We start from the raw sequence: 19044 nt of genomic DNA on the forward strand, positions 1-19044 counted from the left end.
GGTGCGGACAGACTGGCAGCGAGGCACGTCCACAGGTCCAGCTCTGGCTGTTCCTTGCTGATGAAACCCCCAGTTTGCGACACAATTTTTTGGCGTTTTGTCCCGGCCATTCGCTTTCTATTCTGGTGCTTGCCTTGCGGGAAGGCTTTGGGGACGGGGGTGGGTGGGAGCTCATTTCAATTGTTCGGGGAATGGAAGTAACTTGTTTTGCAGCTGGAGAAACCCAGCGGAGCTTGCTGCGTGCAGGGAGTTTTTCCACTGCTGTCTCTCCCGTTTGAACAGTGTAACCTCAAGGGTTTCCGAATCGATGCTTGGCATGCTGCTGCCCTCCTCGCGACAGGACTGGGTCTGGTGGCCAGCCTTTGGGCTGGAGCCTTGCCCCGGGCACCAGCTGTGCATCACCTGCCCGAGGCCATTTTGGGGGAAAAATATGCACCTTGTGGGCTGGTTTTTTTTGGGGCAGGGTGGAGTGGACTGGAGGGTACAGAGGATCTCCCCCCAGCACAGGCTGGGATTGTGCTGCCGAATGCCCAAGGCTTTTAGGGGTAGGAAGGTTCCCACCTCGGTCTCTCTGGGCAGGGGCAAATCTCCCACCTAATCCCACGTGACCCCGGAAAAATGAATCACCAAAAATGAAAGGAAGCAAAGAAAAAAAGAAAAAAAAATTAAAAAATCCCTCCCCAAAGCCGCCTTCCAGAGGGTTGGGCAAAAGATAAAAGCTCTCCAAGGAGCCGGGACTCCTCCTCTCCCACCACTGACTTCTCATTTAAATGTCTGCGCACAGGCTGCAGCCGGCACTGCCTCCGCAGCTGCCCCAGGGGAGCCCCTGCCGGCCCCCCGCCAGCCACCCCTGCCGTGCCCCCGGGGGCGATGCCCATGCGAAGGGCCGGCAGAGCTGGGGCTTAGCACCCCAGAAGCAGCCCAGCGTGGCACATCCCTGATGAGGACGGACCCGTGGCGGGGTGCTCCGGGTGGTCCCACCAGCAGACTATGCAAGAGTCCCCAGGGGGGCTGAGCCAAGCAGCGACTGCCCGGGCGCGGAGGGGGGTCCCAGTGGATGGACTCCCTGAGGCCAGCCCCCCGATGTCGGCTCCACTGCTGCTCTGGGTCATCCTCCTCCACTGGGCCACCAGTGGGGGCTTCGTCCGGGGGGGCAGGACCTGGCAGCACTGCACAGGTAGGAGCAAGGCCCGGCGGGTGGGCTGTGCTGGGAGGGAGGCATCAAGACAGGTGTTGGCTGTGCCAGGCAACATGCTGGGACCCGTGTGCTCCCATGGACGGGATGCTGCGTGGGGCAGCCTCTCCCTGGCAGCCCAGGCCCAGGGTTTCAATGCCCGGGTGCCAGTGGACCGAGTCTCGGGGTGACAGCACGGTGTGATGCCTCGGGTGCTGCAGCTGCCAGCACCCCGCCTGCACCCATGGGCAGCGGGTAGTGGGGTCATCCCTGTGCCTGCAGCCCCCTGGCATGGCACAGGACCGGGGAGCAACCAGCCTTTCTCGGTGCCATGGGGAGAGCTGTGTGCCTGTCCCTGCGGCACAAGCAGTGTCCCAAGGTCTGATGGCCCTGGGGACCAACATGTGGGGAGGGGAAGGGCTGGAAGAAGTAGAGAGCCATGAAGTCCCCCTAGAAAGTCCCTCCTGCCCCGGACTCTCCAGGGCTCCCTGCGCTCTGCCAGACACAACCTATGCCCTCCCAGCAGCAAAACCTCCCGGAAAGTTTCCATCCCACTGCCCCCAGCTGAGGAGCTGGCAGCTCCGATGGCATTTCCCGCAGGGAAGCGCCAAGAGCAGCCCGAGCCAAAGAGGGTCCCCGTCCCCTGGCTCTGCCTTCCCGTCCCCATCCCCATGCTGTGCGGTCCCTGCACGGGCAGTGAAACTTCAGCCCATTTTTTGGGGCTGCTTGGGCCCAGGTTCAATGTGCTTGGGGCTTGTCTCGGTTTGATGGCACCTGTATTTACATTTTATTACAGCCAGGCCGGCAGTGAGAAGGAAAGCTGGGAAAGACCGGAGTTTCTGCCCACCACCTCCTCCCCCAGGTGCTCCAGTCTCTCCAGGGACGTCCCTGCTGTCTCCAAGCAGCCTCTGCTTGGAGGGGTCCCAGGGGTGTCGAGGCCCCAACATCAGCACACTTAACTGCCCCTGTATCCCTCCTGCCGCTGCCTGGCCCCGGCTCCCGGCGCAGCCCTGATGCTGTCCGGCCGCAGGCAGCCACCCTGCAGAGCAGGCAGCTGCCAGGCACGTGCACTGCCTGACCTGGGCTGAAACACCTCAGCTGCTCTCCCAGCCATTAACTGCCAGCTCCGCTCTGATCGTTAGCAGCAACTGATGCAGGAGGCAGATTGGGACGCACATCTTTGGGTTTAGGGATTTGGTTTTGGTTTTAGGACTTGGTCCCTTCCTGGCCCTCAGCCTCGGGCACAGCCTCTGGCCCCGGCTGAGCTGTCCCTCAGCTCATCCCAGCTGGCCCCGGGGCAGTCAGGGACTCCTGAACCCCTCTGCAAATCCAAGCCTGAATTCAGCTTGTGCTTTTTGCTGAGAAAAATGGGAACTGGTCAATCCCTGAGTCGTGCATTTCTGAAATAAGTCATTTCAGTTAAACCTCCGCCACCAAGGCTTTGCTTTAGGAGCAGCTTAAACCAGGGGAGGGGTGGGCAGGGGGGACACAGAGGTGGCAGGCTGGGAAGGACCTCACCGGTCTCCCTGCTCCGAACTGGATGGAGCCACACGAGCAGATTCCTCCTTGCTCTGCCCATCTGCATTTGGGTTGGCCGGGGGTGCCCCAGGGGAAATGCTTCCCCTCTCCAGCTGGTTTGGATTCAGACACATGCCGGTCCAGCCTTGCTCACAGCTCCCTCCCTCCTAGCTCTCCCGCTGTGCCCCAGCAGCCAAGTTTTATTAGTACAAATAGGAGCTAAAAGCCCAGTCTCACTGGGGATAGGACAGAGTCAGGGATTTTTCAGTCTAGCCAAGTGCTGCTTCATCCTCTGGGCATCATCACTGACCCCCTCTGCCCTTTGCTACAGACGCTGCAATCCTGCCAGGGAAGCATTCAAAAATAAAAGCTGCGAGGGTGCCAAGGTGAGGAAGGTCAGAGAAGCACCCACCATGAGTACAGCCCTTCCTATGGCTGCCGGCATGGGGCTTGCCAAGATGTTGGACCAACGGCGACCCTGGCTCTGTTACATGGGGATGGCTTTGTAGTGCTGATGCGCAGAGCTGTTCACCTGGGCGATGCCCTGGGGCTGGGCACATTGTTTTCTCCTCTGGGGAGAGGATAATTATTTAATGAGTGGTTTTGGTGCCTGCCAGGGGAGTACGTTTGTGTGTGCAATTAGGGCTGTGTTGGGAGAGCCCGGACTGGGACTGGAGGGGGGGAGTGCTGTGCCCCACCGCCCTGGGGATGTGGATGGGTGGCCGCTCCGCGAGCGAGTCTGCAGGCACCAGATCCGTGCCTGCTCTCCTGGCTCTGGTTGTGGTTGCTGGTGGTGGTGGATCCCGAGAAAGCTGGTGGCAGCCTGGGGCTGCCTGGCTGGCAGGTCCCAGTCCCGGGGTCAGCATTTGGAGCTGCATCAGTGGGACAGTTCATGCAGGTGAGCCTGCACACTTGGTGTTCCTGCTTTGTGGATGGAGATGTCAGCCTTGGTGCCTGGAGGGCAAACCTTCCCTGTGTCCCCAAAGCAGGGGCTCGGCGCAGACCCCAGGCAGGGGACGGCAGGCTACCGGGGCACGCCGGGCTGCCCTGCTGCTGTGGAGCGCTCTGGCCAGTGCTGGAGATGGGCTGGCTGCTTTGAGCAAACCGGATGGCAGAGCACCCCACAGCAAGGCAGGGACCACAGTCCCACGGCGGGACAGGGTGGGATAGCTGCCACCGCCGTGACGTACTCCACTGTCTCTCGGCACAGACCTGCGGCCACTGGACATCCTCTCGGAGGTGGTTCCTGCCGGCAGGCTGGCTCATGGCATGAGGGTCTTTCAAGTGCAGGGGGTGCATGGCTTCCAGCTCACCACCTCGCGGCCCCGTGCCCTGGGCTTCCCTGCCTCCCGGCTCTTCATTCACTGTGACTGCTTCCCCGAGGAGTTCTCCATCATCGTCACGCTGAGAGTCCTCAGCATCCCTGCCAAGGTAAGCACTGCCGGCTGGGCACAGAGCAGGCACAGCCCGGCTCTGCAGCTTGCAGCACACAGATTTGAGTCCATGCCCTCCTGCAGAGAAACGAATACGTCTTCACGCTGATGGCGGAGGAGAACCCTAGCGTGCTGGTGGGGCTGCGCTACGCCCCCAACAAGCTCCACTTCATCTTCTGGAGCCAGGAGCGTGCCGGTGGCTGGCAGACCCACATCACCTTCCCCAATGTCTCCCTCTCTGACAACCAGTGGCACACACTCATCCTGGCTGTCTCCGGCCAGTCCTTCTCCCTGACGGTGGACTGCAGTGTCCCCAAGGACGTGTAGGTTGGGGGTGGTGGTGGGGGGCTCGGGAGGGCTGCGCCAAGGCCCTGGTTCCCTGGCAGGGTGATGCTCCTCCACCAGCATCTCCTCTAGCCAGCAGCACACACCATGAAACTGTCCCCTGCCTCTCCTCTGCCCATCCACAGGGTGGCGGAGACACCGTTTCCAGCCTCTCTGTCGGTGAAGAGAGCCAGCTTCTACCTGGGCAACAGGAGGAGAAGGAAAGGCATGTTTACGGTAGGTGCCCCACAGTGCGGGGCTGCCGGGGGGTGCTCGTGGCTGGCCATAGGATGAGCTGCAGCCCCTTCAGCCTCCTACACGGGCAGGGCTTGGGCCACAGCATGGGCAGCGGAGGTGGCCATGAGTCCCGCTGCCAGGCTTGGTCCCTGTCTGGCTGTGGGCATGCAAGGGGCAGTGCTGGTGACTGACGCTTTGTGGAACAAATGTGTTTTTAAGAGGGCGTTGTCAGCAGCGTGGTGGCAGAAAGACAGTTGATGGCACAGTCTCGTTGATAAAAAGTTAGGGCAGTGCCTGATCCTGACCGGTAGCAAAAAGCGGAGGCAGTGAAAGCCACCTGCAGCCAACAAGCCCCTTGCCAATGCTCCCCTTGTACCAGCTGTTAAACTGCCTGGGATGGAGATTTTGGCAGGCTGGGCATGTAACGAGGATCTGATAAATGTGCATGGATCCCATAGAGGCTTCCACGGCCCGGGAGGGAGGGCAACGAGCAAGAGTCAGGAGGGAAATCCAGGGAATGAATCACCTGCAGTTTCCATTTCGTGGTCTTGTTGGACTTGCTCTCCATCCTGCTGCTCCTGCTTTCTCAGGGCTTGCTGAGGCAGCTTGTCCTGCTGCCAGGAGCTGATGCCACCCCTCGGATATGCACCGCCGTGAACTTTAAAGTAGCGACGCTCTCTGTCCCCACCGTCCTCCAGGATCTCCCCGCGAAGCCAACGAGCAACGAGGTGCTAAAATACCCCTACGGTCAGTAACTCCCTGTGGCGCGGGCTCAGTTGGCCACCTTCTGCGTTTGTTGAGGAAGGCTCTTTGTGTGGGACTAGGCACAGAGCAGGAGTGGAGGGGGAGAGGGTGTCCCCAGCACCATCTGTTTCTCAACGTGTGTGTGGCGTGGGATCGCTGTCCAAAACTCCCCTGGAAAGCCAGGGTGCCCCTGCTCAGGTCCCTTGGCAGCACTGGGCTCATGCCAGTAGCCCCACAGGTGCCAGCCCCCAGGGTTTTCTCAACTGATGGCTTCCTGGCTTGGTGCTGGCATGCTGTTTCCCCTGTTCCCTGGTGCCTGTCATCAGGATGGGACCGAGACATCCAACCTCCCTGTGTGCATGGGGACGAGCCTTGCTGCTTCTCCATCATGTGTGCTGAGGCACCTGCCTTGCTCCTTCTCCATGCCCAGAGACTGACACGAAGGTGACCCTGGGGTCCCGTCCACCCTGCACCAAGCAGGAGAAGGCGCAGTTCTGGTTCAATGCCTCCCAGCGAGGGCTGTACCTCTGCAACGGCAGCGCCTGGATTTCCATGCTGGAAGGTACTGGTGTGCAATGTGCTCTCGGGAATGGAATGAGGCTCTCACAGCAGAGGAGGAGCAGAGATTTGCCCTTGACAGCACTTTGGGGTGGGAACGAAGTCAGGCAACAGCAGAATGAGGGGGCTGGGGTGTCCCCCTGCCTCTCCCCTGCTTGGCTGGCTTTGCTTTGCTCTTGGTGCCCACATCGACACTTCCAGTGCAGCTCTGGATTCAAGCGCCTCTATGAGCCAGCTCCCCAGTCACTCACACAGTGCCCGTGTTGTCCATCCACCTTATCCATGTTGTCCATCCTTCCTGGGGCTTCTCCAGTCAGGAGCAAGCTCCTGGTCTGTCCGAGTGGGACAGCTCACCCCACAGAGAGCCATTCCTGGGGTGCGGGGGTGCTCCCTGCCACGGGGTCCCAAAGGCACAGGTGCTCCCGGTGCTGAAGCGCTTGCGGGGTGGACAAGAAGGAGCAGAAAGACTCATCAGCTGCCAGAGATACCAGAGGGAGCAATGGGAGCGTGGCAGAGGCAGGTCCCAGTGTTTTCCCAGCTCTGGTGGCCTTTGTGCAGAAAATAGTGGGGCAACATTGGAGCAACAAGGTGGCAAAGCAACCAGAGCCTGGAGGGATGGATGTTATTCGACAATGAAATGGATTTTGCCCACTGGCACTCTCCCACTTGCTCCAGGCAGTCTGCCCAGGATTCCTGGTGAGGACATGGAGGATGGGGCATGCCTACAACCAAGCCATCCTTCCCCCCTCTCCCAGGGTTTTTCTTAAGCTGGCGCCCATGTGGTGGGTTTGGATGAGCCGTTTGCTCCCCACAGGAGCTGGCAGTAGCTGGAGTCCCATCCTTCCCTACTTCTGGAAGTCATCAGGATTGGCACTGTGTCCTTGTTTTCCCAAGGAGACCTCATGCTGGGATCTTGCTGACCTGTGTCCCGTGGTGCCACCAACACTGGTCCTTCTTGTAGCCCTTCTCCTGCCATTTGTCCCTTCCAGTGCCCACCCATTTGCCGTTGGGACCACTCTTAGCATTTCTGTTCTAATTTCTGGCATTAATTCTGTCTAAGTCTTCTCTAACTTCTTCCAGAGCTCATGCTGACTCCAGCCAGAGAAAACATCTGGTGCAGGGCTGCTGCAGGTGGGTACGGGTTAACCCGGCTGGTCTCAGCAGCCCAGGCCCTTTCGCTGTAGGTCTCTTCCTTTCCTCCTTGTTCTCTTTAGGATAAATATACCAACCCATTTCATAAGAAGCAATCAAAATCTGTGGTGTGTCGTTCTCCCCACCTCCCAGAGGAGACTGCCCGGCAGAGCATTTTGCAGCCCTGCCTTCCGCCAAAGAACAGGCAGGGGTGGATGGAGCTGGGTGCTGCCCAACAAGATGGAGTCAGGCCTTTTACCACCACCTTGGGTTTTGGCCCTTCACCACCAGCAACACCACAACCTTCATTTTCCCCCCATAAAGCTCCATACAGCAGCAAGCGCCACCGAGCCAGCTCTGCTATGCAATGTGGGGCACCTCTCCAGGCAGGGTCATCCGGTTTTAACCTTGCCCCTCTTTTTTTGTGATCTCCTAGTCAAACAAAGGCTGGACTATGTGGAGGAGTACCAGAACCTGGTGACCAACTCTGAGACGATGGGAGTTGAGGTCTTCACCATCCCAGAGGTGGGATTATTCGCAGCCACTGCCAACCGGTACACCCCCCCGGGATCGGCCATCTATAAGTGGACCGATGGGAAGTTTGTGCCCTACCAGAACATCCCCACCTACCAAGCTCAGTCCTGGAAGTATTTCACCATAGGAAAGAAGGTAAGTCTGCCTGGAAGGTTATTTCAGTGCCTTCATATTTCAGTGTATTAAACTGCAATTGCCCAACACTGGCTTCTCCTCTGAAGCCCTGAGTCTCGGGCATGGTTTAGGGGGTGAATCTTTCTCTCTTCTGTCTTTGATGGGGTCACGCTGATACACGTATTCAGCCAGTAAGAGTCTGTCCTAGGGACTGCTGGCTGATCTCTGGGCTGCCCTCTGTGTTTTACTATTTTTGCCGAGACACAAGTACCAGGCCATTTTCAGCAACTGATGCTCACAGTGTAGGTAATTGCGTGTCTGGAGTGCTCAGATCTCTTTCCCCGGGGATCTCCAGAGTGTCTGCAAGGTCAGCCTCCAAAGCCAGCTGTTGGAACTGGATCCCCCCATGTGTGCAGGTTCATTTCTAGCAGGCTCTGCCTGTTCCTGCCTCAGATGTAGTGAGTGCCAGTGTGAAAATGTCCTTCGTGTGTGGACACACATCATGCAGAGCTGCGGTCCAGCCTGGTCTTGGTGTGCTCTTAGTGCAGCCTCCACCCTGGCGCAAAGGCTGAGCCCCCCGGGAAGCAGATTTTGCTGTGGTTCCCAGCAGGCACCATGAAGTGAGGCAGGAGTCACCCCAGGCAGTGGCTGTGGCATTGCTCTCAGGGACGCGCAGCTCCTGACATGGGAGCACAGAGAGCAAAGACCTCCCTGAGTTCTGACTGTGGCAGGTGTCCTGCCATGCTTAAGGTCTGCTCTGGACTCGGAGATCTACCTGTGGTCTTACAGAGCCATTGGAGCCTGTAGCTCCCTCCCAGAGACCCACTGAGTCCAACCTTCTGCATTTTTAAGCCCGCTTGCTTTCAAATCATTGCAGGACTTTGGAGCCCTCTCTCCTCCCCTGGGCAATCTGCCATGGGACTTCTGCAGGGTATCTGCCTGGTTCTTCTCCCCGGGGAGCTACTTGTCACTTTGCAAGGAGCTCCGGTCCAGCCAAACAAACATCTGCTGAGAGCCAGCTCTGTGCAGAGCTTCCAGGGGAGTCCAGATCATTCCCCCTCCGACATGACCCCTTCTGACTTTATCACCACACTCTTGCTGGGCACCATGCAGGGTGGCTGCAGGGCTCCCCCATCACGAGCCATGTGCTCCAGGGTACAGAGGGATGGGCAGAAGTCCTGCCTCCAGGCTTGGTGGCACCGACAGCCCTGCTGTTTGGATACAAATGGGCCATGTCCCCTGTTACCTGCCTAACAGTGGGGTCCTGCAGAAAACCTGATCAAGCCCCAAAAATGCAGCTGTGTTGCAAAGCTGGCTTTGGGCTGGGAACATGCCTGCCATCCCCAGTGCTGCGCCTGCTCTGCAAAGCTCCTTCGGCTGGGCAGGAGATGGGAACTTTGCTGGCTGGATTTATCTGCTGATGGGAACCACCCTGAGACTCCTCAGTGTTAGTCTGGGCCCACAACACCCCCTTGCAGTGACGGCTGCAGGGGCAGAGAAGACCACCGGGCTGGGGGGGTCCCAACTCCCCATGGTTTCTGCACAGTGAAACACCCGTGTTGGTGCTCACCAAGGCTCACGTGCTCCAGGTTTGCCTTCAGGTCGTCACTGAGAAAAACTTATTCAGACTTCCAAGACAGGATGGCCTCTCTCCTGCACAGCTTGATACAGGTTTTCTAGTTGGGGCTAGCTCGATGCTCCAGAATGGCTGGGGACAGAGGCAGGCACCCTCCGTGCAGCTGCCCGTGCTTGGCACGTTTCTGCGTGGAGATGATGACCAGATACGTGTTGCAACAGCAGCAGTACAGACCTCTCCAGTTAGCCCAGGTTCCTTGCACACATTGCAGGTGTGATGCACCTCTGTAGGTGTCAGTACATTGTTACTGCACCAGGACCTGCTGATGCTCTGCCAGGATGGCAGATGCATCTGCCATGGGGGTGGAATGAAGATGGGGGATGAAGATGGGGTGAAGGATGGGGTGAAGAGCCCCAGAGGGCAGTGCTGGGGTCTCCTGGTGGCTCCTGTCAATGGAGATCAAGGGACTGCAAGCTCCGGAGCTGCTGGATTGGATCCAGGCCTTTCTCTTCCCTCTGAAGCTGTGTTTCTGGAGATGCCCTGAAGGGACTCCCTGGACTGGGGCTTGCAGGGAGAGCTGCCAGGCTCTGGGGATGCACCTTCCCTGGAGGGACTTGCGGACCTGGGACAGGCCACCACTGAGGGGGGAAGGTCTCTATCCTTGGGGGTGGCTGAGCTTCGGCTAGACGAAGCCCCAGGCTGGTGCTGGCAGGGGTCCTGTGCTGGGCAGGAGGCAGGAGACCGCCCCCACTGACTGTTTTCTGCTTGTGGGCTGTGTCCCTGTGCTTCTTTGTGGCCCAAAGTGGAGCATAACCTCTGCTGCTCCATATAAAACACACTGGAGTGGCAGAGCCAGCATGCCACACTGTACGCTCCCGCGAGCTTGGACGTGCTTCCTTCCTTGCTCAAGGCCATCTCTGCTGCTGCACACTTGTCCCCGATGCTCGCAGGGGTTTTTTCTTGGTATGGAAAATGTTTTGTCTCAGGGAATCGTTATCATCGTTATTATTGTTATCATATTTGCGATTTTTCTTCTGAGCAACCTTTCCTTACAGGGAAGGTTTGGTAGCTTGGATCCCCCTCCCTCCCCAGCCTGTTTTGCCAGCATGGCCATGCTCCCCGTACCCAGGGCTGGTGGGGCACGAGTGGCCGCAGCACGGCTCTCCCTCGGCTCGGCTCTGAGGCTGTGGCTGCGAGTTTCATCCCTGCCCCGGCTCTGCAGGCAGCGGGCACTTCTGCTGCCATGCACAAAGACCCGCACGAGCCACCGGGTCCCTGTCCCCCCTTCGGGTGCATTATGCTGCTTGGGGGCTGCTCAGGGACCCCTGCCAGCCAGGGTTGTCTTGCCCCACACCATCCACCTTGGTCCCTGGCCGCGCATCCCATGGACACCTGCCTCCACCCATCCCATCTTCACCCTGCCCATGCTTGTCCATGCCCCTTTGAGAGCAGAAAACCAAGATGTCCTGGCTTGTTATTTTTCAGATCTTCCTAGCAGTGGCTAATTTTGAGCAGAATGACAGGGGTCAGGAGTTCTCTGTAATATACAAGTGGAGCCACAGGAAAGAGAAATTCATCACGTACCAGAGGATCACCACGCACAGCGCTAGGGACTGGGAGGCATTTGTCATTGAGGGAGAGGCTTTCCTCGCAGTGGTCAACCACAGAGAAGGTACCCAGCCCTTATATTCCCTACCGGCCCGGCTCAGCCAGGGCAGGCAGCCCTGGGGTGATGCCGGGGACCACAGCACCCCACTGCAGGCACCCTGCTTGAGAGCATCCTCCCATTGCTGTGGAAACACTGCAGCTCCCTGCTCCCTGTGCATCCTCTGCCAGGAGGGTAGAGGCAAAGCTGGGGAGTCAGTGCACACAGCTCGGCGTGCGGTGTCCCTCAGGAAGCCCAAACCCTTGCAGACCCTCTCATTTTAGGAGAGAAAAGCACCTGGGGAAGTGGCTGACACGGTTTCATTCTGGGTTTCTGACTGCAGGGGACAAGGACAGGAGTGGGGACGGAGTCTGCTGAATCTCTCTGCTTCTTTTCATTTGTTTCCCTGATGCTACATAACATGGTGGGGGTGGTGAGGGCAGCTGCATGGGTTTGCAGGGGCTGAGCCTTTTGAGAAGCCAAAGCCTTGGCCTTGTGGGCACACAGGAAACCGAGGGAAGCCAAGTGAGAGCCTGCTGACGTCCCTCCCTCCCTGGGCACCCTGCAGATGTGATCCAGCCTTGTTCCCTTCCCAGGCCATGAGTTGTTTTGGGTTGGGGCGTGCACCCCTCAGCATGGGGGATGAATGGGTTGATACCACAGCCGTGGCTCTCCAGGATGCTCCCAGCCAGGTTTGGACAGAGGGCTGGTGGGCTCCTTCCCTGCCATCGGGGCTGGATCCTGGGGCATCAGCTCCCCTGGCACCAAGCTCAAAGCTGGTGGCAGGTTGCTTGGGCACCAACTGCCTGTGAACTGGGCTAGAAACTCCACATCACCTGTTGGACCCCACCATGGCCAGTTTGGATGAGACCTACTCCCATGGTAGTGGCAGCAGAAAGCTGCCCCCTTCGGCAGCCATGCAGGGATTAAGACCTTCATGGCCAAGCCAAACTGGGGATGTTCTCCTTAGCGAGTGGTGGAGGGTCAGTCCCTGAGGAGCTGCCACTTACCTGTGTGGCCATTTCCCACACACCCTATTCTCCCTGCAGCCCTTCTTGCCAAAGTCTCTTCCGTTGCAATGAGGATTGCCCGTAAACCTGTTGACATGTGGCCCTGCTGCTGCTCAGCCACCAGAAACACCAGGTGGGGCCAAGCCGAGTACAACAGTGCTTACTGAGTGTGGGGTGGAAAGGGGCTGGTGGTGCTCCCCCTCCCGTCCCGATGAACGGCTCTGGCTGGAGGGGACGTGCCAGGCTGAAGGTCCAGAAAGGTTTTTAGCTTTAAAGCCAGCTGAGTCCCACATGGACATGAGGTTGAGATGCTTGACTAGAGCCCAGGAGCTGGATGGAGCACGTGCTTTGGTGCTGGTGGGCTCAGCCCGAGTGCTCAGCATAGGACAGGCTGCGGGTTGTGGCATCCCCTCCCTCTTTCTGGAGTTTGTGCCATCAGCAGGGATCGGCACATGGAGTTCCCTGGCCAGCTCCAGTGCTCAGGAGCTGAGCACGGGGACTTAGCAAAGGAGCACTGAAAAATGTCAGTGCTGTACCATTCCAGCTGTGGCCCCCTCCCAGATGTGCGAGCTTGTGTGCGAAGGGTGATGGCAGCCTGTGATGTCGGTAGCTTAGGGACTTGGCTGGGACAGGCCCCACTACACATGGCTGTCCTGTGGGACAGCTGGCAGAGCTTGGTTGCCCTGCAGCACTGGCACGGTGCCTCTGGTGTGCTGCTTATGTGGGGAGACAGCACCCTTCTGTCCCTCCTCTGCCAGGGGCTGCCGTGAAGCTGCCACCGTGCGCTCGGGAACAAGCTGCCAGCGGGATGGAGGCTCTAGGCAGGGAGGAGGCCCTAGAGTCTCGTTGGCTACTTCTTGGGGAGCAATTGGTCACTAGCAAACAGCCTTGCAACCTGCTGGCAAATATTTGCGTAGCTGAACCTGTTTCTGGGTCTTGTTTCTTACGCAAGCCAGGTATTCCTTTTCCTCACAGTGCACATCTGTCTGTCTGTCTCCCCCAGGGAATAACCACAACATAGACAGCGTGATATACAGGTGGAACCCCAGGACAGGGTTGTTTGAAACCAACCAGACCATCCCTACCTCTGGAGCCTATGACTGGGAATTTTTCACCATTGGGCCGTATTCCTTCCTAGCTGTGGCTAATACGTTCAATGGCACATCCACTAAGATCTACTCGCACATCTACATCTGGCTCAGTGGCTCTTTCCAGCTCTTCCAGTCTATCCTGGTAAGGCTTGGCCACTGATCAAACTTTACTCCTAGGTCCCCTCTCTGGGTTTAGACAAGCCAGGGAATAATTACAGAGACAGATGCTCTTCAGTCCTCTGGAAAGGTAGTGATAGTTTCCCACCGATTCTCCCATAGGGATTGATGGAGTGTGGTTTATTTTTTTCCTCGGAGGGTTCTAGGAGTGGGTAACTTCCCCGCTGCACCTCCAGCAGGTCCCCCCACACCTCGCAGCATCCTTGGCTTGCAAAGGCTTGTCCACATCGAGCTTCTCATGTGGCTTCCTTCCCCACAGACTTTTGGTGCTGCTGACTGGGAGGTCTTTCGTATCGGGGACAGAGTCTTCCTGGCCGTTGCAAACAGCCACAGCTATGACAGTGGGATGCCAGCACCCTCTAACTTCTACGCCATCAACTCCTCCATCTATGAGCTGAACATCACTGCCCAGATGTTTGTCAAATTCCAGGACCTCCTCACCTACAGGTACCTGTGCGAAGAGTCAGGGTGCTCCTCAGTCTGTGTCCTTCCCCTGAGCAACCTGGAGGTCTCCTGGAGGGTTCATGCAGGCTTGCACGCTGCCAGGGACCTAGACAGGTGGGGAGGGCAATGCGTGACTGGTCCTTGGCACCAAATCCCAGTGGGAGCTAGGAGAAGGCCCTGGATTTGGAAGCAAGGGTGGATTTCCTTTCAGGAACAGCCTGGGAAGAGCAGGGTTTTCTGTGTATCATCGGGGTGACAGAGATTGGTGTGGGGTGGGCTCAGCCCTGTGGACACGCAGCACCTTCCTCAGCTGGCCACGGACAGGCCACCTCACCTGCCTCTCTGCTTGCTTCATCCCCAGTGCCCTGGACTGGGAGTTCTTCTCAGTGGGAGACGACTCTTTTCTGGTGGTAGCAAACTCCTTTGATGGCTTCACCTTCTCCGTTAACAGTATTATCTACAGGTACTGCTGTGGGAGGAGGGCAGGGTTGGGTGGTTGGGTGGTTGTTCCCAGCAGGAATGACCCTGCTGGGAGCCCAGCGCAGGGGCAGCCTCTGCAGATACGGGTGCATCTGCCCAGGAGGACAGATAGGACTGCTCCCTGTTTCTGGAGAGGTTTCTGGGCAGGAATGAGAAGCCCCAGTGAGGGACATCCCACCCTGAACCACAATGGGGAGGTGGGAGATGCCAGCCCCATGGCTCGGCTTTCCTGCCCCCTTTCTGGTGCCCAGCTTGTGCCCCAAGAGCTAACTGCCCTCCCCGTGCAGGTGGCAAGGCTATGAAGGCTTCGTAGCAGCTCACCACCTCCCCACTGTTGGCTGTAGAGACTGGGAGGCATTTCACACCGCCGAGGGCTCCTACCTCCTCTACTCTAGTGCCAAGGAGCCGCTTTCCAAGGTGCTCAAGCTGAAAACGACCTGAGGTGGCTGAGACACGCTCAGCTCATCACCAGGATTGGGGTGAGCTGGGCATCGAAGTGAAGATGGACCACAGAGCCCAGGAACGGCTGCAGCATCAGCCCTGCAGCTGGCTGGTTGTGCGGTCCACAGGAGGGGGAGGAGGAGGAGGGGAGCTCCAGGGCTCCCTGCAGCCTTGTCTGGGGGCTGGCAAAGGGGCTGTGACCCTGCTTTAGTGCTGTTTCTCCTGGGCAAGCTCTCCTGCCACGCTCCAGAGCCACATCCTACCCAGGGTGCCTGGCGCCCAAGCGCTTCCCTGGGCTCACTGGGACTGCAGTGCTTGGCAGTCTCCAGCCAGGAAGGACCCAGAGCTGCCACTGGTTGTGGCCAGAGCTTGCACAAAGCCAGGGAAGAAAGAGACTGAGCAGACCGTGTGTTGCCAGGGTGGGTACGTGGCAGGGGCAGGAAATGGTATGTGAGAAATTGGGGAAAAAGATTACTTCAGGCTTGGGTCTGGCTGCCCAGCGCCTGGGGCTGCGATGCTGAGGACCCATCTGGTCTGACATTGCATGCCATGCTTCGTGTCCGTCTTTGGTGGCCTCGCCACCCCATCCCACTGCTGTAGGTGCCTGCCCACCCTCCCACTCCGCCGTGGATGGTTTTGATCATCCTTGCCGAGTGACGTGTATATTGTACAAATCCATAGATGTGCACAAGGACCAATGCTGGTCCTTGCACCCCGTTGCATGAGGTTAGTGACTCCCAAGCAAACCTGCTGTGCATTGGGACCAATCCAGCTACCATGGGCATTGGAAAGACCCAAAACTGCTCCAGGTGAAACTGTGGCCTCTTTTCTTTTTCTTGCCTTTGTCTGGGGGACTCTTTTGCTTAACTAGAGCTCTAATAAACTGTGCACCCAGCCTTCGTCCCATGTGCAAGCTGCAGGTACCTGAGCTGCTCTGCCCATGGCAGAGGCTTCCCTCCACTCAACAAGTCACCCCCGAGCGAGACGGGGCCATGTCCGTGGCCATAGGTGGCCCACGAGGACAAGGTGGCCCTGAGCACAGCTGGGTGCTGGAGTGAGGGTGCCTCTCCACCTCCCCCCACCTGGGACCCTCTGCCTCTCCCGACTGGCCCAGAGCATCGCTCAGCCTTCCCTGGCCCTGGGTTTCTTGCTGGAGCTGGGCCACCCACCCTCGCACTGGGGAGCCCACAGGAGATGCCAGCCCCCCAAGAAGGGGGGGACATGGCCTGAGCCTCCCCGGGGTCCAGGTCCAGGAGAGCCACCGCAGGCAGCCCCTGCAGACCTCCCTCCTCCCCCGGCCCAGACGTGGCTGCAGCTGGCTCTGCCGGGAAAGACCATTTCTTGCTTGTGAAACAAGGCAGAACTCAATTTGCTTCCGTCGCTGAGCCACAAGCACCATCTCTAATTTGGCCCCGAGGAAAGGCAAGATAAGGTGAGACATACCAGACAAGATGCGGAGGCACCATTTGGCCAGCTGGCCTCTGCTCGAGGCAGGCTGGGGTGAGGATGGAGGGGATGTAACCTAATGGGAGTTGCGCTGGTACATTGAATTTAGGCTTGTCTGGTTTGGGAGAGATTGAATTAGGACAAGCGCAACCCCCTTGAGCACCACCACCCTCCCCGGACGCCCGGCTCCTAGTGCAGTGCAAACCCTGAGGGCTTTTCCTACATGCAGGGCTTTATTGAGAAATCAAAGGTTTGGGAGATCACCCCCAGGTTGCTGGTGGCAGGAAGAAGCTGCTGCGATACCGCACGGGGGCTGGGGCCGATGTCCTGCTCTCTGCAAGGCCAGTCCCTCACTGGAGCCAGGGTGGGGTGACCCGGCTTGCACAGAGCGACCCATCCCTCTGCACCCCAGGCTCCAGGGACCTCCTGGCCCCACAAGAGCCCCCACCCTCATCTGTCCCCCCCCCAGGGGTTTGCTCTCTCCAAACCACGTGGACTGAGAGCATGTGGCTGGGGCTGCTTTCCCTGCGAGCCCAGCTCTGGCAGGGGAGAAGAGGTCTGGGGGGGGGGTTCCTCCCCGGGAACCTGGGCTCCATAGACAAGTCTGCGTGGGATGTCCCCGGCATCCCTTCCCCATGTCGTTTGCTCACACTCAGTCCAGCATCGCTGGGGAGGGGTGAAGTCAGCGCCACTCATTTGCAGGACCAGAGCAAGCACTGGAAAATCCCATGAAGAAGCTTTGAAGCCCACCAGGTTGCCACTGGCTCCCTGCAAAGAAGCTGGGAACAGGATGCCCCAATCCTGCACTACAGGGCAGTGCTGGTGGTCTCTGCATGGCCCTGGGTGCTCGGCAGTGACTTCAGGTACTCCACATGCTTGCAAGTGTCCTCTCGATTGTGCCGGACATAGCAGATCACGTAGACAATGACCATGGCGAACCAGCCGAACATAGTGATGAACATGGCCACGTCTGTGGTCCTCTGACGCACGCTGCAGAAGTTGACGCCAGCATCCAGGACCTGGAGCAGTGGCTTGCCCACGTACTCCTCGCGCGGGGCTGTGTGGCAGGTGATGTCCTGGACGGAATCAGGGTCCAGCCGTGCCTCCCACAACACCTCCTGCAAGGCACACTCACAGTGCCAGGGGTTGTTGGCCAGGCGGAGCTTGGCATTGAGCGCCAGCAAGGCCTCCTTGGGGATGCTGCGGATGCGGTTGCTGGAGAGGTCGAGGGTACGCAGCCCGGCAGCCACCCCTTTGAAAGCTGCCCTGTCGATCTTCTCAATGGCATTCCTGGAGAGATCGAGTTCCTCCAGGTGGGAGAGGTGCCTGAAGGCATTGCTTGGGATCCTGGTGATGCTGTTGGCATCCAGCTTGAGGAATACTGCATCTTTGGGGATGTCCTTGGGGATCTCCTCCAAGTGCCGGGAGCTGCAGAGGACGGCCTTCGCCCCTGCCCGCTCTGTGCACTGGCAGCTCGGGGGGCAGGAGCTGCCCCAGGGGACACACAGCAGGAGGCAAAAGAAAGCCTGGGCAATGCTGGCTGCCGGTGTGGTCGTGAGGGTCATCTTGCACCTGGCCAGCTCGGCATGGCTGCTGGTGATTCCCCGGTGGCTGCAGCAGCTCCTGGGCAGCAGGGCGGCTCCTCTGCACTCCTGCAGAGCCGCTCCCATTGCTGGAGGAAAGTGGTGGGTGGAAGGGATATGACACAGCATTATTTCCCGGAACGCCACTTTTGTGTAATGTGCCCTGGTGAAGTGGTGAGAGGCTCGGCTCAGGAGCCCGGAAAACAAGGGCAGAATGATACTGGCTACCATCTTTTCCAGGACAGCTTAATTTGTCTTAAGATTAATTACACATAGACATAGAGCTGCAGAGGTTAAAAACCCTTCCCCCTGCCCCCATCTCTGCACAGACCACCCAGGCAGGCAAAGGGTGCTGCAGGATGAGGGTGTCGCGCCGGGCGCGGCCCAGGAGCCTCTGCCCCAGCCTGCTGCCAATTTCCATGTGGGATGTGGTGATTTGCTGCTGGAGAACAGCAGCAGTAAATTCCTATCTCACTAACCCCGAGTGTTAAAAAAAATGATGAGTCAGACTCCCCGGATCATCAGAGTGGCTTAATCACCACCGGGTTTTTAAATAACAAGATGCGGAGTTCTTTTGCTTTCCCCATCTGGTCCATGAGCTGATATAAGTCACGTTTCCAAGGGTTTTGCCAAAGCAGGGGTTTGGAGGTGACTTCATTTTTTAAAGTAAACAAAGAGTATGGTTTAATAGCCTGACTCTGGAAGCTGGAGCTTAGAAGAGGAGCCACTGACTATCACAGTAAAGGAGGTGATCTGGAAACCCCAAGGGCCACCCCAGCCTTGCTGGGGATGAGACAGGAGGTGAAGCAGGTGGGACTTCTTTCTTCTGCCCTTGGTACTACTCACACCTCTCCTGCTGCCTTGGTTAGGCTCGGGGGGGAGATATGCCCATGGAGGGGAAAGTTGGGGGGTTGGGCCCTGGCAGGCCCGGGCACCCTTTCACCCGGGAATGAAATTGTCCATGGTGATCTCATTAGAAGACCAGCTGGGCACCAAGTCATTATCCCTCTGGTACCAGCATCCTTCTGATAATGGCATCCCTCTGGTAACAGCATCCTTTAAGTACCAGCATCTCTCAGGTATGAGCATCCTCAGGGTACCCCCCGGGGGATGCTCATACCTGAGGGATACTGCCAGTGGACCTGCCCATGGACCTGCCCAGGGGTGTGGGACTGTGCAGTGGACTCTTCCAGGGGAGATTAAGTCACACTGCCCGGGAATCCCTCTGGCCCTACAAATGCTACCAGGGTCTGCCAGCCCTGTCTCTCCGGGGGTCTCCAAGGATGCACTTTGCGATGCTGGTTGCTACTGCTTACCCGAGCCTGCTCCCGTACCTAGAAGGGCTCTGAGGGGCCGCAGCCGCCCCGTCCCGCTGCCCCAGCCG

General features: G+C 58.4%; 2 protein-coding genes across 2 annotated transcripts; one reads left to right on the top strand and one right to left on the bottom strand.

The window, feature by feature from the left end:
* Window positions 1-1083: 1083 nt before the first annotated feature.
* On the top strand, window positions 1084-14631 carry TSPEAR (thrombospondin type laminin G domain and EAR repeats). Its single transcript, XM_009284234.1, has 12 exons — window positions 1084-1177; window positions 3903-4123; window positions 4210-4448; window positions 4596-4686; window positions 5277-5433; window positions 5861-5992; window positions 7556-7788; window positions 10829-11015; window positions 13002-13231; window positions 13526-13713; window positions 14072-14173; window positions 14478-14631. The coding sequence occupies exons 1-12, from the start codon at window positions 1084-1086 to the stop codon at window positions 14629-14631; spliced, it is 2028 nt and encodes a 675-aa protein (XP_009282509.1).
* A 2252-nt stretch (window positions 14632-16883) lies between these two features.
* Window positions 16884-17747, bottom strand: LRRC3 (leucine rich repeat containing 3). The gene has a single exon (XM_009284243.1). It carries the CDS (start codon window positions 17745-17747, stop codon window positions 16884-16886), a length of 864 nt encoding a protein of 287 aa, XP_009282518.1.
* Between the last annotated feature and the right edge of the window lie 1297 nt (window positions 17748-19044).

The sequence above is a fragment of the Aptenodytes forsteri genome, unplaced genomic scaffold (assembly GCF_000699145.1).
Source record: "Aptenodytes forsteri isolate BGI_AS27 unplaced genomic scaffold, ASM69914v1 Scaffold647, whole genome shotgun sequence".
Classification (NCBI taxonomy): domain Eukaryota; kingdom Metazoa; phylum Chordata; class Aves; order Sphenisciformes; family Spheniscidae; genus Aptenodytes; species Aptenodytes forsteri.